This window comes from Ceratosolen solmsi, unplaced genomic scaffold, assembly GCF_000503995.2.
Source record: "Ceratosolen solmsi marchali unplaced genomic scaffold, CerSol_1.0 scaffold28, whole genome shotgun sequence".
NCBI lineage: Eukaryota > Metazoa > Arthropoda > Insecta > Hymenoptera > Agaonidae > Ceratosolen > Ceratosolen solmsi.
This window is the reverse complement of record NW_011948429.1, coordinates 3,857,202-3,870,788: the sequence shown is the minus strand read 5'-3', so window position 1 is coordinate 3,870,788 and position 13,587 is coordinate 3,857,202. Positions and strand designations below refer to the sequence as shown.

Here is a 13,587-nt window from a genome sequence, read left to right as displayed (position 1 = left end):
AAAATCGATTTTTCATTTTTAAAACTGCTTATATTGACTTACGTGTTTATACTTTTAACTTTTTCCTTATTATTTCGTTATGCCTATTGCCTATTTTTAAGCTTTAAACTTTAGTATTATTATCAATTCGAATTCATTATCATATTCATTTTTTTTTTTGGTTTTTTTTTTTGTTTTTGTTTTTGTTTTATTATTATTCTCATATTTGCCTGCCCTTTCGATGTTTCGGCCGTTCGAGTGTTGATGTATCGATATATCCTTAAAACAGAAAAAGGGGGGTTTTGGAGTCTCGACATTACCTTTAAATCATCATTAAACACTACTAGAATGCGATTACCTAACTATGCGATCGTCGAGGGCGCATTCACATTTTTGTGTTACATCCTATTAAAAAAAAAAAAAAAAAAGGAGAGATTTGCAAAGAAAAAGCTGAGATCGCGCACTCGACTCCCGCGAGGGAAGAAATAATAATATTAGTCCTAGTACAGGGGAAAAAAAAGAAAAAAAAACAGAAAAAAAAAGAAAAAAAAAAGAAAAAATAAAGGAAAAAGAAAGAAAACGTGAATAAAGATTAACAAAATATGCTCATAAATAATAATAAGAGGCTTCGCGAGCAACAGCGATCTTCGCATGTCCAGACACTTTTTGGTCGTAGTCCAGTCCTTAGCATAACCTTTCACAATCAATTATCGAGTTGATTTTCATTTTATAAACAAAAATCGCGACTCTCATTTGCGTGTTCCCCTTTTCAATGTTCATGTTTTTTTTTTTTTACTTTTTTTATTCGTTACTTTTTATTTTCTAAACTTTAATTGTCGCACGTTCATATTTCAATATTACTTCGTTTTGACTCAATTTACGTCGTTCTTCATATGTTTTTTTCATTTTCTTTAGTCTCGATTGGTTTTTCTCTCGACTTTCGCGATCTCGTATATCATATACTTATACTTTTAATTCTTTTATTTTTCTGCGTCATTTGCTGTAATAAAGGCGCTAAACAAAAAAAAAACAATTCTTCATTGGTTATTCATAATGTATACGTTTTGTTTTTGCTCTCTATGTTTTAACGCTTATCATCCTACCATTGAGAAAAAACCAAGTGTATGCAAATACCAGAGAAGGAAGTGCCTTTCTTTTTATTTACCAAGTGATTATGCAATTACATGCACTATCCTGTATGTTATTGTCAATGTTTTATAGTATGTATTGTTTGCCGGGGGGGGGGGGGGGGGTAATAGTATGAGTAGTAGTAGTAGTTTCTTACCACTAAATAATTATTATTGTGTACATATCTGTGAGTGTGTGTGTGTTGTGTGCTGTCGGTAATGGGTTTTGTATTACTCTTTCAAATTATGTTTATGTGAAATCCTGATAATGATGAAACTATCGATGGGAGTTTGCGCGTTCGTTTCTTTTGAATTTCACTCTCGTGCCATTGTCCAGATAAAATTAAAAAATTTACACCTGCATATCGTGTCTTTTTCGTTTACTTTATTATCGTCTTTTCATCTTAACTTTTTTCATCTTTTATCTTTATTTTTGTTTTTTTATTTTTTTTTTTTTTTGTTTTTTTTTTTTTTTTTTTTTTTTTTTTTTTTTTTTTTTTTTTTTTTTTTTGTATACATCACGATTCCTATTTTTTTTCTCCACCATTATTATTATCATTATTATTACTATTATTATTATCATTATTATTATTATTAATATAATCAAGTTCATCAACATCGTAATATGTTTTTTCCACTTCTCTCTTAGCCATTATTCAAAGAAAAAAAAATATTATAAAAAAAAGAAAAAAAAGAAAAAAAAAAGGAAATAATTGAAAAAATCATTGAAGCTCCATTAAACGTAGATAATCTCCAGAACAGGGGGAGGGCGCGTCTAGGCTCTCCAGGGACAAGGGACCAACTACAGCCCGCACTTACAACTCTCTTACTAATTAACTAACAGGCTAACAATAACAACGAGTCTCAACACTCAAAAAAAAAAAAAAAAAAAAAAAAAAAAATGTGTGTGTGTGTGTGTGTGTGTGTATACGTGTATGTTCTAGTAGTGTTAGTGTGCTTAGTGTATTTTCTTGACGTATATGCTTTTTTTTAATTGTTACCTAATCATACATTTTGCTACGTTTGTATGTGTTGTCGTGTATTGTGTTTCATTTTGTTTCGCTTTTATTTTTCCTTTCGCACTTTTATACTCTCGCTTGATCGCTCGCTTATGTTTTTTTTTTCTCAGGTGCAGATTTGCTTTTATCCATTTGATAAGACGGCCTATTGTTAACTGTGTTGCCTTAAACTCCAAGTTTTTGTCGAACTTATCTTATTAAAATTTGATTTGGATCAGTATTTTTCATCGTGGAAATAACATAAATTTATGTTATGCCATATCAAATTAGCTCTCGAATCGTACGATTCCCGATTTTTTACAATGGCACAAATAATTTCGTACATGTCATACGATTAATGAAATTCATTTCTTCGTAAAATAGATTATGAAATACATAAACCGATAATCCTTTATCCAAAAACTTGGAGCTTACCGCTCAACTACACCGAATTAAAAAAAATTTGGTAATATACGGAAAAAAATTTATATACACTCGACAGATGATATTCAGCTAATTCAGAAATTCAGAAATCTAAATTTATTTTCAGTTAAAAACCAATGAACATCTGACGGTATAAGTTCAATTTTTACTAGCGTATAACCAAATTTTGACAATCGGTGCAACGATTGTGACAAAATTAATTTGCGCGTCGCGTGTTTCCTAACAATCTGTGATTATTATTATTCGTTTTGGTGTAGCCTATCGTCGGTTTCTTTTTTTTTTTTTTTTCCTTAAAAATTCGATCTTAATCCGAATATTTAGCCATATCATTATTCCCTCATCGCTCATTCCGTTTTCATTCACTACCACATTTCTCAACCATTCGCTATTATTTATCTGTTTTTTCTCTCTTTTTATTACATCCATCTAAATGGCTGTGCATCGAAATGATAATTGCATTTTATCGAACAAGTATAAATCTGTGCTGTTTTGTCGAGGTACTTTTTAACATTTTTAAAACATAACGATTCAATATATGAATCGCATTAAGTGACTAAAAAATCAATAGATTAAACATGATATTGAAAAAAATTTTTAAATATACAAACAACGCGAATAAAAATACCATTGGGGCTCTATTCGACACTTTCAAATTTTAAAAACTCGATGGCGCACCTTTTTTAAAGTCTCTGTGCCTCTCCTGCCTTCGGCTTTCACCCGCGAAACTCTTCCAACAATCTTCCCGTATCCATATTTTCTACCGAAAGAAACGCGTCTCGAGAATTTTTTTTCTTTACAAACAAATATAAAACTTAACTTCCCTTACACGTTAAAATTACAAAAATTTTTAAAAAGGAATTTTTAAGAGTTTTCTCGTTACTCGGGTACTGCGTGCTGTTTCTATTCTTAGGTTCTAAGGTTTTTTTTTCAATTTTTTTTCCCTTCTTAAACGAAAAAAGTTTTACTGTACAAAAAGTTTTACTGTACAAGTTGTTTTTCCTCTCTTCCTCCCAATTTCCAGCCATTCCTCATTCTAAAACCAACCAAAATGTAACAAACCGTTTTCCCGATCCTTATCGCAAGAAAAGCTCCGGTAAAGCTTCCCTTCTGTCATTCTATTTTCCGTCTCTCTATTTCTTCTTTATATTCTATTAAAAAAAAAAAAAAAAAGAAAAAGAAAAAAAAAAGAAAAAGAAAAAAAAAGATAGACAGAAAAAAACACCATCGAATCAAACCCGCGGAGACACCATTCGTAGAGACGACTATAACACGTGTCGAGCGTCGCACGCTCGGTCTTCCATCTCCATCTCCCTCTCTCTCTCTCTCTCTCTCTCTCTCTCTCTCTCTCTCTCTCTCTCTCTATCTATTTCCCTATCTTTCGGACACTCATCGTTTCCTTTATTAATTTTTTCATCCTTTTCAATAAATCCGTTCTCCTCCCGTTACGCAACATTTTTTTTTTTTTTTAACGCACAAAACTCTCTCGCGCTTCCCCCTACTTTATAATCGCCTGACCCTTAATAATAATAGTTTCACTGACTGTACACATTTATAGACCAACAATAGAAGGTCTAAACCGCGCTTGGCGCGCTTCACGCATACATTATTACACACACGAGCACACTTTGAATATGTCACTCGCTCTTTTTTATTATTTTACTTTATCATCATTTTTCTAAATTCAATCTCATCTATCTTCGATATCTTCTTTTATCGCTCTCTCTCTCTCTCTCTCTCTCTCTCTCTCTCTCTTAAACTTTCGAACTCTGAGTTCTTACGCTATGTCTTCGCTTTCAAAAAGGAATATTCGCGCCCTGAACATCGAACCTATCGCAAAACTCGCATTAGTGCGCAGAAAAGATATTGTAGAAAGAAAAATTAACGCGGGAGCAATGAACATGTACATACGTATTATCTCGTAATAAATGTTTTTACCATACAGTATAAAAATTAAGTGTACTGGTTGGATGAGCAAATAAATAAGATAAATAATTTTAAATGTCTATTTTAAAATGTGTTGTTAAAAATTATTATAAAAGAATAACGCGATATTTCAGGTGCAAATCAGTGGATAGGAAAAATAAAATCTACTCCTCATATATCATGAAGCATTATTCACTTGGCCCCGGTCAATTTCTTTTCGTTCCAAAATTTTCCCGACTCTTCTTAGAGAATATTCGCGAAAATTACAGTCGCCATTTTCTCCGCGCTGTCTCCCCTGCTTATCTCGAACCGTTACAAATTTTCCTATCTCGCTCTCTTGCACTCGCTCGCTTATACATGATTACCGCTATGTTATCACTCTCTCGATTCTCCATACGCCGTTCTCCTATACAAGCGCATGCACAAAAAAGAAAAGAAGAATCCGTAACGCGTCGTCGTACACGCGCTTTTTTCCTTTCTTCAAATGAACAAAAAAATCTTTTTCTCCATCGCCAAAAATTACATATTATCTTCAACAAACAAACAAACAAAAAAAAAACAAAAAAACAAAAAAATTAAAAAAAAATAATTTTTTTTTTTTTAAATTAATAAAACTCGTATCGCAACGTTAATAAAGCCCTATTTTCATCCGTGTATTTTTAATTTCCAACTCCTCGTACTATCACGTAAACGCACCTTTTCTACTTCAATTTTCCTTTTTCCTGTATGCCAAAGCAACACGTCGTTATCAACCTCTGCCATTTTATGTCCATTTGTGAAAAAGAAAAAAAAGAATCCTTCGCTTCTTTTAGGTTCCACAATATTGTCGTATGAGCCATCACAATGCATGTCAAAAAACTTCATGTGTTGCATCAATCCCTTTATTAATATGGATCATAGCTTGGCAGTATTTGTAAACGAACGTGACAATGCAGTAGTGGTATACTTAGAATAGTTGGCGACAAGAATAATAAATATATATATATATATATATATATATATATATATATATATATATATATATATATATATATATATAAATAATTTAGTGTAAATATATAATATTAATTAGTACGGGTGGGTGGGCGGTCACTCCGATCGTAATAATACAGTCCCAGTGGCACATCACTGTACAATTTTCATTTAAAAAATCACAACAACAGTGGGGCGAAGGTGGTGGCGTCTCTCGCGTTCTACATATCGGCCTGACGATTCATCCTCTAGCAAACAGGGCAAAGAGGCTTTCTTTTCTCTCTTGCTCACTCAACATCTCTTCCTTTCCTCTTTTTCTCATACTCTCTGTCTCTCTCACTCTGAAAACAAGCACACGCACACAGAAACACAGAAACACATATTCACGCACGCCTCTCTCTCTCTCTCTCTCTCTCTCTCTCTCTCTATATATATATATATATATATATATATATATATATATATATATATATATATTTAAAAATCTCCCTCTCGATCGTTATTTCTCTTATCCTCATATGCACCGTGTATACAAAAGAGCCAATCGCATTCAGCGATACTTTTTACACAACTCACACACCCATTCAAACCGTGTTAAAAGCCACCCGCGCAAAGCGGCCCCCGACATCCCACGCATATCTACGCACATTCTTTTTCTCATACTCTCTGTCTCTCTCACTCTGAAAACAAGCACACGCACACAGAAACACAGAAACACATATTCACGCACGCCTCTCTCTCTCTCTCTCTCTCTCTCTCTCTCTCTCTCACTCTCACTCTCTCACTCTCTCACTCTCTCACTCTCTCACTCTATTTCTCATACGCGCTCTTACAACTGAGGAGCCGGCTGCCGAAGTTAGCTCCAGGACTGATAAAAGTCATGGTACCATTCGTCGTCGGCGGATGCCGAACCGCCTCCGCCGCCGCCGGCTCGCTCGCCCGTTGAACCGCCACCGCCGCCTCCGCCACCGTTCACACTCGCCATTGCATACGCGTTGCCCAATGGTTGCTGGGCAAGGGGCTGGTTCCCCCAGCTGCTCTGGAAGCGACGTTTAGATTCCCCCTGGTTCTGGTGACCCCCGTCAAACTTTCGCTTACCTGCTGCTCGACGGTAACAGAAAAACAAAAGGGCGAGAGAGGAAATGGGATCGAGGAAGGCAAAATTTTTTGTCAGACCATTTATTACCTTTGACTGTGATCATTTATGTTTTGTGTACATGGAAAAAGGGGTTTTTTTTTGTTTTTTTATTTGTTTTCTTTTTTGTTTTCTTGTTTTGCTTAACGAACTCCTTTTTCTCGATGTAGCACGTCACGTGACCCATTCAACCCAATAATCTTGAATGACTCATTATTATACGCAATACGGTAATCAATTATAACAATTGCCGTTGCATTTTTCACACAAGGCACAATTAACTATCAATTATGGATGAATGGTCAGCAATGAAAGAATACATTTATAAAAGATGTGAATATCCAAGGCTTTGAATAATTAATCCATAGCAAAGTAAAAGGCAAACGATTGACGACTCAAAGTAAATATCAAAGAATAACATATATTCCACATAAAATAATAATATTTTGATTAAGAATAATTTTTAATGATTTATTAATATTTTTTAGACTTAATTTTATTCGTCATAATTTATAAATACAATTTTCATACAGTTCTTATGTAGAAACAAAATTAGTAAATCAATAATTATTTGGTAAAACTTCGATATCCACTCAATTATAATATTATTAATATGATTATCATTTTAGGTATGCAAAGAGAAAATGAAAAAATTAATAGCCGTTTAATTAATCATTATATCAGAAATATTTTATGTAATGTGACTAATAAATTTCATTGATGAAAAAATTTCAATGATTTATTTCATTATTAAATTTTGGCACAAATTTCTATCTCGATGCATAGTAAAAAAAAAAAAAAACTTAAACTACTTATAATTTTAATAATTTTATTGAAAATCAATGCTTGATATAATAAATATGTAACACATTATTATAATACACTTCTTGCTCTCGATTCGCCAGGAGGGATTACACGTTATCGAAGGAACTATCGAACGACATCGCGATAATCAATTTGATTCTATATAAGCACAATTAATCATTGAATTTTAACTATAATTTAATTCTCATTACTTTCCAAGTCCCAATAATCCTCAAAATATGTAATCTTTCAGAGATTATTGAATCTTTAAGTAGATTAATAATAGACTATTTAAAAATATATATTCATGTACATATTTTATAGTTGCAAATATCAACGATCTATAAAAACTATTAATTGTACATACGAGTTCTAACAATAACTCGATAAAATAATATATGTCATTGCAACTATTCAAATAAAATGTAAAATTCTTCGACATAAAGTAGCGAAATGATGAACAACGTATGGTATACCTTAATAATAATAGTAGTAATAATAATAAAATTATATATTTCGCCACAATACATCAAAAAATGATTGGATATATATATTTAAAAAACAGACCTCTACGTTTAAAAATAATCAACAAACATGAAAAGCTGTGCTTTAATTTGTATCTTAACAAGAGAATAACGAAAAACTGTCCGAGTTAATCAATAGAACGCAAAATAATAAAGCTATTTAAAACGTCAATAATAGGAAATCGAGCCAAATAATTAGAAATGTGATTATACAAGCGAGTGTCGTTCATTATAAAACAAATAATTATGGAAAGCAAGAGTCAAGATTCGAACATTTAATTGGATGCTCTCTTCTTTTCGCTCTCTCTCTCTCTCTCTCTCTCTCTCTCTACAATCACTCCGTCACACACGCGCATGCACACGCACACATACCCTTTCTTATTCTCATTCTCATTCTCATTCTCTCTATCTCTCATGCACACTCGCACTCACTCTCGCTCTCACTCTCACTCTCACTCTCTTTCTTTCTTTCTTTCTTTCTCGGCAGGAGACGTCTTTGTAGTCACAATAACACATAGGCAGAGGGGTGTATTGTACTTGGACAGTTGGACGAGGATGAAGGAACGAGAAGAAGCTTTTTGCGATGGCAAGAAGCGAATAAGCCAGTGTAGTAAGTCTACGAATCTACGAGAGAGAGTGCCATAATTACTATTAATGATTTTTTTTTTTATTTATTTTTTTTTTTTTTTTATCAAATTTTTGTGCGCGTGTTACATTATTCTATTTAATTTTAGCAACGATTGTACTTTTACAATTCGTTCTACTCGATGGAGGATATGTATGTGTATAAAGATCATTGTATTAATTGAGATATTTATTTCGAATAAATAAAATTTTTAATACTCCAAAAATCGTTAATATAACGGTACAGATTTTCATTTCAATTATTAAACAAATAATTAATAAATAATTTTCGTAATAATCGTGCTTAAATGTTGCATAAAAATTTAATTGATGTTTAGACTTAATATTGTCTTCTTTAATATAATAATCATTAAGCTAATAAAATTCTAATGAATTTACATTACAATAAGCTTTTAGGGTGTTCGTTTACTTGAAATTAAAATTTCTGTCCTCTTAAGTATTTTATATATATAGCCACAAACATGAAAAATATAAGTCACAATCTTTCATCACATACTATTCTGTAAAAGCTTATTAAGTTATTGTTATAAACTTAAAAATCAAGTACTAGAATGTTATAATTTTATCTAACATGATTGATTGATATTAAACTTAAATTTTTATCGTCTTTATATATAATATGCTAAAAATTGTAACGAGCTCGTTTTCATTCTCTAATTTCTAAGACGCTAATTATGCTAATTACATGGTAGATTAATTAATTATTCTATTAATCATAAATATAAATAACGAACTGATTTAATCAAGATTATTATTAAACATTTTGACAGTTAAATTAACAATTATTAAATTACTGTATTTTAATTTAATGTAAATGAATATTATAGCGTATATTGTTATTATATATACCATTACATATAATTATTACCTTATTAAGATGATTGATTTTCTTTAAATTGTGGTATGTTTTACATAAGCGATAAGAATAAAAAAATATTTCCAAAAATAATAGAAACGAGCTCGATGTAATAATGCCACGTACAATTCCTCAATCAAGCGTGTGCTCATTATTAAAAATTAATATTAATAATAATAAAAAGAGACGGATTCGCCTCTGAGATACAGACCATCCTCACCTGGTAAACTTCCCTTGGCGCGGACCACCCCCCCACGAGCGGCTGGCCGTTGGGCCCCACGGACCCCTGTAGCTGCGGGGTTGCGCCCCCCCCGAACTAGCCCACGTGCTTGGGTGCCAGCGACTCGGCCACGTGCTACTGCCGCTCCACGACCACGTCCAGCCTGGCCAAAACAACGAACAACACACCACAAACGGTTATACAAACCGACTTTTCAGTCCTTCCAGCTTCAACACTCACCATTTACTCCTCATCGCACTCTCTCGCTCGACAATACACGCACACAGGCATATGAAGAACAATTTATTATACTTAAATATTAATAGGACAAATTTATACTCTAGTCGTAACGGGCACCCGAAGAAACACCTTAGTTGGATAGAAAATTCTTTCTTAACAACCTATAAATTATTACTAACTTAAGAGGATCGATATTATTTAATAACTAATTTACTTTCTATCGTTTACTTTCACTTGCGTCGGTAATTACTACATTATTTAAAAATATAGTATATAATAATAATAATAATGAATATTATGTTGGTATATATTTACACGTGTGCGCGTGTGTATATATATATATATATATATATATATATATATATATGCATCTATATATACAATTATTTATTGCATATGCCACATGTTTAGACCAATCATCATAATGTTAAACAATAATTTATTAAAAGTAATTATAAGAATATTTGAACAATTATAATTTTATAAAATAAATTTAATTTTTAAACATATAATCAATAGACAAATATTAACAATAAATATTTTATGAATAACTTTGTAAAAGCCACAAAATAAGATGGATTATTTCAACTAATATTTTTCTTAAAATCTACATAAATATTAAATTCTCGCTAAGAATATTATAAAAATCTTTTCTTTAGCTTTAATCCAACTAAATTATTCTCCGAGTGCAAAACAACATACGGTGCTCATTCATTATTTGACAATTTCCATTCACTCGTCCTATATAGATTTCGAAATCTTTATTCGTAAGAGCTTTGTTTCTTTTTGAATTCCCAGTATATGATAAAGGTTTTTCTTTTTTTTAATCTTAATATAAAATACGATTATATGTTAAGGTCTCTCAAAAAGTAACATCCGTTCTAAGTTTGTACTCTCAACATTTTATATGAAATCGATGTATTTCTTATCTGTTAGCCTTGAATTATTCGGAACTGCAACTCAATTTGTAGTGAAGGACAATTATTTTGAAAACGTTCGACCAGTCTGAGTTAAGTGCTATTAACCGTTTCATTTTGGATCTGGAAATTACTTTTCATATATAAATTATTACACTCTCACTAATAATTACAATTACATTATTTAATTAATGAAAATTGCGCGTTTAAATCACGAAATAATAATTTTTCATTAATTTATACAAGTATTTTATTCATAAATTAAAGAATAGATTAAATAATATTTAGAACTTCGCAGCACTATCAATAAATATGTCGAATAAATATATCGAAAAACAAAAATTTATTATAACTCTTTTGAATTTATTTTTGTCTTTATTTTTGAAATTTCTTTGTCAAACTGGTCAGACGATTACATAGAAAATGAAGAAGCATGAAGAAGAAATAGTGCCACAGATAAAAGATTTACAATAACGAATGATGTAAGTGTATTAATTCATAAAAAAATAAATAAATAAATAAATAAAAAATAAAAAATAAAAAAAAAAAAGCTTTGGTAACGTACACAAATACGCGAGTAATTGTATGGCATAGTGAAGCAAAAAATTGGAATACACTTTTAATGGAAAAAAAAAGCAGCAAAGTTACGTTCAATACCTTGGAGTTGAAAATCGGTTAAAGTCAATCGTTAAATCTTAAATAAGCTGCACTCTTGTCGAATATTTTTATGTGTAAGCATGAGAATAATTTCTTTGTAAGCGATACAAACATACAGGTGGACAAGTTAAAAGCAACAGCAGCAATCATACTATGCGTTATAAATATTATTAAACAAAAATTATAGCTTTGAACAAAATTTGCATAAATTAAAAAAAGCGGGCAAAGCAGCGGATATAGCGATATTTGAAGCGCCTAATGTTATGTAAGCGGTTAAGCATATCCCAAGCTGATTCTTTCTTCGACAGATAACAATAGCGAGTCTTTCTTATTTGAAATTGTCACTATTGCTTCGATCGAATAGATTATTCATTTATCTAATCTATTCGTTCCATTTCCGCTATTCAATGAATACTATATTTCACACCTAAACTCACAATCTTAACTTTATATACTAATGCATAAGCTTACTTCATCAATTCTTTCTAAAGGCTTGACTGTACTAAGTATAATAAATGTATATAATAACAATTGTAATAACGTGAATCCGTCGATAGATTATTAGCTCCTGTTCCGATGACGAACAACTTTTTCTCCCAAAACAAATTCTACGAAGATCTACATACCAAACTGGGAATATAAAAAAAGATTGTGTATTTTCTTTTACAATACATATATATATATTAAATAAAAATATATATATCTAAAATATATGTATTGTAAAAGAAAATACACAATCTTTTTTTATATACCCAGTTTGGTATGTAGATCTTCGTAGAATTTGTTTATATTTATATTTATATTGTTTAATTAAATTGTTATTAAACTAATAAAAATAAATAGTATTTATTTTGACAATTATAAAAAGAAAAAAAAAATCATTATAAACATTTATAGAAAAATTTATTACTCAATTTTAAATCAATTACTATAAAAAATGGAAACAATATTACATTAGAAAACAACCTTTTTTTTTTTCTGTAAAAATACCAAATCACATATATTAAATAAATAATATGTTAAAAATAAAGAAGCCTAAACAAATGCTATTGATAAAATAAAATAATCCAAGAGAAAAAGTTGATCGCCCGTTATTAATGTTACTTTCGCGTTGGAAAAAAAAAAAAAAAAAGAAAAAACATTCGTAGCGTCTGTTTCTCTGTGTCGATGACTCCATGTTACTTGAATAACCCTGCGATGAAATCGTGAGATCATTATATCATATCCGAGCCACGACATAATTCCTGCACGTAATCTAAAAGAAACAGTCTGTAAAATAAAGTTATTCATTTCGAGATTAATTATAGCTCCGCTGGCTCTCCTTTACAAAGCTGAATCACCTGTGAAACTATGCATGATAAATACTTGATTAAAGGACTAGAATAAATTAACAATATAATGGCGAATACATCCTGTAACAATAAAATACAAATCGACGTGATATACAACTGTCGGACCTGTAAATAATTTCCAAAGGCTTCTGAATAAAATTTGTTCCGAGAAATGAATAGTTTTTACATTTAATGTTACCAAAAAGTGTGTTTGCCTAAGTAATATCCAATACAAATATATATATATATATATATATATATATATATATTACTTCTTAAAGGCTTTGCGTAAAATTTTTTACAGTATAAACATGACTAATTATGGCATACGTCATATTACTTTTCTTTTTCGACATTTCTCTATTTCGCTCTTCGAAATATTTTTGTCTCGAGTTTGGAGTCTCTCGTTCTTTCCAATTTGCTTTTCCCGGCTTCGCAATAGCTATACAATGGATAAAAAATTTTTGCATCTTTCTCTCATTCTTGATTTTACGATGGCTCAGATATGATTTCCAATATATATATATATTTTTTTTTTTTTTTTTTTCAACAAATCGTAAGCAATTTGAGAGTGGCAATGTGTTCGGATCATTCAAGGTTCAATATTAGTATGTAAGTAAAGGGAGGTTTATCAAAGTTAGTACCACTATTCCTTTCTCTTATTTATTATTTTTATAATTAACATGATTATTTTAATAACATAATACTTCAGAGCAAATGTATACTGATAAAAATGTATTTTTCGTCTAAAATATTTTTTAAAAGAATTGTCCATATTATTATAAGACGAAATTTTAATAAATGAAATTTTTTAT

At 30.7% G+C, this 13,587-nt stretch overlaps 1 protein-coding gene across 8 annotated transcripts in view; it reads right to left on the bottom strand.

Annotated features, from left to right (window-relative positions):
- Positions 1–5,804: 5,804 nt before the first annotated feature.
- Positions 5,805–13,587, bottom strand: part of Syp (synaptotagmin binding cytoplasmic RNA interacting protein) — a 64,540-nt gene continuing 56,757 nt past the window's right edge. For 2 of the 8 annotated variants that reach the window (XM_011501571.1, XM_011501576.1), the window contains 2 exons: positions 9,619–9,790; positions 8,453–8,530 (listed from right to left, as the gene is read on the bottom strand). In XM_011501571.1, coding sequence (XP_011499873.1) covers positions 8,523–8,530; positions 9,619–9,790 — 180 coding nt within the window. In that variant the 3' untranslated portion in view covers positions 8,453–8,522. Of the gene's footprint in view, positions 5,855–6,144; positions 6,201–6,243; positions 6,545–8,452; positions 8,531–9,618; positions 9,791–13,587 lie in introns of those variants that run through there. The other 6 variants (XM_011501570.1, XM_011501568.1, XM_011501569.1 and 3 more) reach the window with 6 other exon arrangements.